The following is a 2376-nucleotide window of genomic DNA, read 5'->3' as shown; positions in this document are numbered from 1 at the left end:
GTACACAATGTTGCTCGGTCTGTTCGTGACGAGCCTAAGTCTATTCGGAAGCGTACTGTTGCTTCGAACATACATAGATTATCATTATTTAGCATTGAAGCCTAAGGATGATGGATAGAAACTTGACTTAGTAAACCAAATGATTGAACATTTTCCAGCGTTTACCAAATCTTGTTTTTAGATGAAGTTCATTTTCATCTTAATTTATCCGACAATAAGCAAAATTGCCGCTACTGCAATGCAACTAATCCAAAACACAAACTTCAGGAACCCCTACATCGTCCCAAAGTGACAATGAATTCTGTTATGTGCTGATGACTTACTTGGCGTAATCATTTTAAATGGCAGAATTAAAAATAATCATGAATCAACCCAAATACCTGAGTTATGTAGGGTGGGAAAAAAGATATACCGTTTTTACTCCCAGGTACCGTACGCCAATGATTAAAATTTTGTATAAGATGTAAATTCATTCATTTTTTCTTTTCTCAACATCTCGTTATTTTGTTTTTGTTTTGCGAGATACAAAACAAAACGAAAATCGAGACGAGACTTATAGGACCCCCCATTCTAAATTCATGATTGTGGCTTTTGTAGTTTCAACAGTCGGTCCCAAAGGATATATTCTTCTACATATTAAGTAAAAAGCTCAAAATTGTGAATACTTTAATTACAAATTACCATTAAAACCCAATGGGTCATAAAATAAAGCATTCTTGCCTAAATCATATCTTTCTAATCTTCTCATCAAGTGATTAGCTTTGGAAGCGATAATTTTTTCATTTTCATCCTTGGGGCGTAAGCGCACAGCTAAATTCAAGTAATACTTAGCCTTGAAGAATTGTCCAAGCTTCACGCACGTTTCTCCGAGTAAATACAAATTTGCTAATACAGTTCGAGGTCGTAATTCCTCGGCACGTAACAAATATTTATAAGCAACTTCATATTCAGATTTTGGAGGCTCTGCTGCGAATAAATATTTAGCGATAATACGCTGAAACCAGCTAAGACGACACATTTGAAACGACCATTTACCCATCATGTGATGGGCTGTAAAATCGTGGGAATTCAATTCACAAGCTTTAATAAGGTGTTCTCTAACCAGTGGGGAAAACTTAATTCTATGTTCAATGTTTATAAGGCCGTAATGGGTATCTAAAATAACGGCCATCCATTTGTGAACTTCGGCGTTGTCAATTCCACCATTACCGAACGCTAGTTGTAGTACAAACAAAGCTTCCTCCATCATGGCACATCGCGTTTCTTTCTTCAATTTTTTGTTACTAGAATTCAAATTATATAATGCCCTGGCTATTCTCCACAGCACTTCGGGGTCGTTAACCAGCCGTATCCTATTTAAAGTTTCATACACTTCCAAATATTTCCCATTTTCGTGAAATTTGTCAGCTTGAACAATCGTTTCAGTGATAGTTAGGTGATTGAAATATTTTTTTAATTTTTCTTCATTAGTGTCTTCGGCTTTAAAGAAAATATTGAGAAACGAAAAAGCGGATAAATGGTTTCTTTGTTGCTGTAAAACAAGAAATATTTTGATGGCATGATAAAATGAAACTTTCAATTTTGACATTACGAAGCGAAGCCTCAGTCAATGAAAACAAAGTTTATAAGCTGGAAACTAAATGCTTTGGCCATATAAAGTAACGTTATGTGCTAATATGTTGAGTTTTGTATTCAATACGAGTTTTTTTAAATAATACAGGACATCTGCGTAATCATCCTATATATATATATATATATATATATATATATATATATATATATATATATATCTATATTCATTTTATGAATAATTCGATAAATTAGAAATAAAGCCATTGAGATGATACTTTCAAATTCTAAAGTTATAATCGGTTGAAATTGACTAATGAAGGTTCATTATGTCAAAAAAGTAATTGAGAAATATAACGATTTGTCGAAATCACATGATGCCCATGCCGCCGTGGGGTTAACAAATGCTTTTGCCGTAAGTTTTTGTTGTGAATTTATTTAATGGATTTTAGACCTCATTATTTCCAGATTTATCGCGAAATTGCTTCTTAAAGAGTTGCTACGAAAAGAAGTGCACAATTACCTTCCAGAAAGTGGCTTTGTCGTTTTTTTCCACTATGAAGTGTTGTCAGTCTAAAAAAGCAGTGAACTTAATCTGAAGCACAAGTATATTGGAAACTTGTGGAAAATGAGTAGGATTCTGACTAAAGCTCATTGTACCTAATTTAACTGTCACTGGATTTTCACTATGCAGCCTACTCATGTGTGATAACTTAGAGAACGCAGAATGGAAGTTAATGTCAAAATAGTTATTTTCCTAACAAGTGCGGAAAGTGATACTTTCCCGCACGCGACTGCAGTTGTCCC

At 34.1% G+C, this 2376-nt stretch overlaps 1 protein-coding gene across 1 annotated transcript; it reads right to left on the bottom strand.

Annotated features, from left to right (window-relative positions):
• Nucleotides 1-670: 670 nt before the first annotated feature.
• Nucleotides 671-1588, bottom strand: LOC130444718 (regulator of microtubule dynamics protein 1-like). Its single transcript, XM_056779993.1, has one exon. The coding sequence runs from the start codon at nt 1586-1588 to the stop codon at nt 671-673; it is 918 nt and encodes a 305-aa protein (XP_056635971.1).
• Nucleotides 1589-2376: the final 788 nt, after the last annotated feature.

Source organism: Diorhabda sublineata, chromosome 5, assembly GCF_026230105.1.
Source record: "Diorhabda sublineata isolate icDioSubl1.1 chromosome 5, icDioSubl1.1, whole genome shotgun sequence".
In the NCBI taxonomy this organism is placed as follows: domain Eukaryota; kingdom Metazoa; phylum Arthropoda; class Insecta; order Coleoptera; family Chrysomelidae; genus Diorhabda; species Diorhabda sublineata.
Note: the sequence above shows the minus strand (reverse complement) of the source record. Positions and strands in the feature narration are given on the sequence as shown.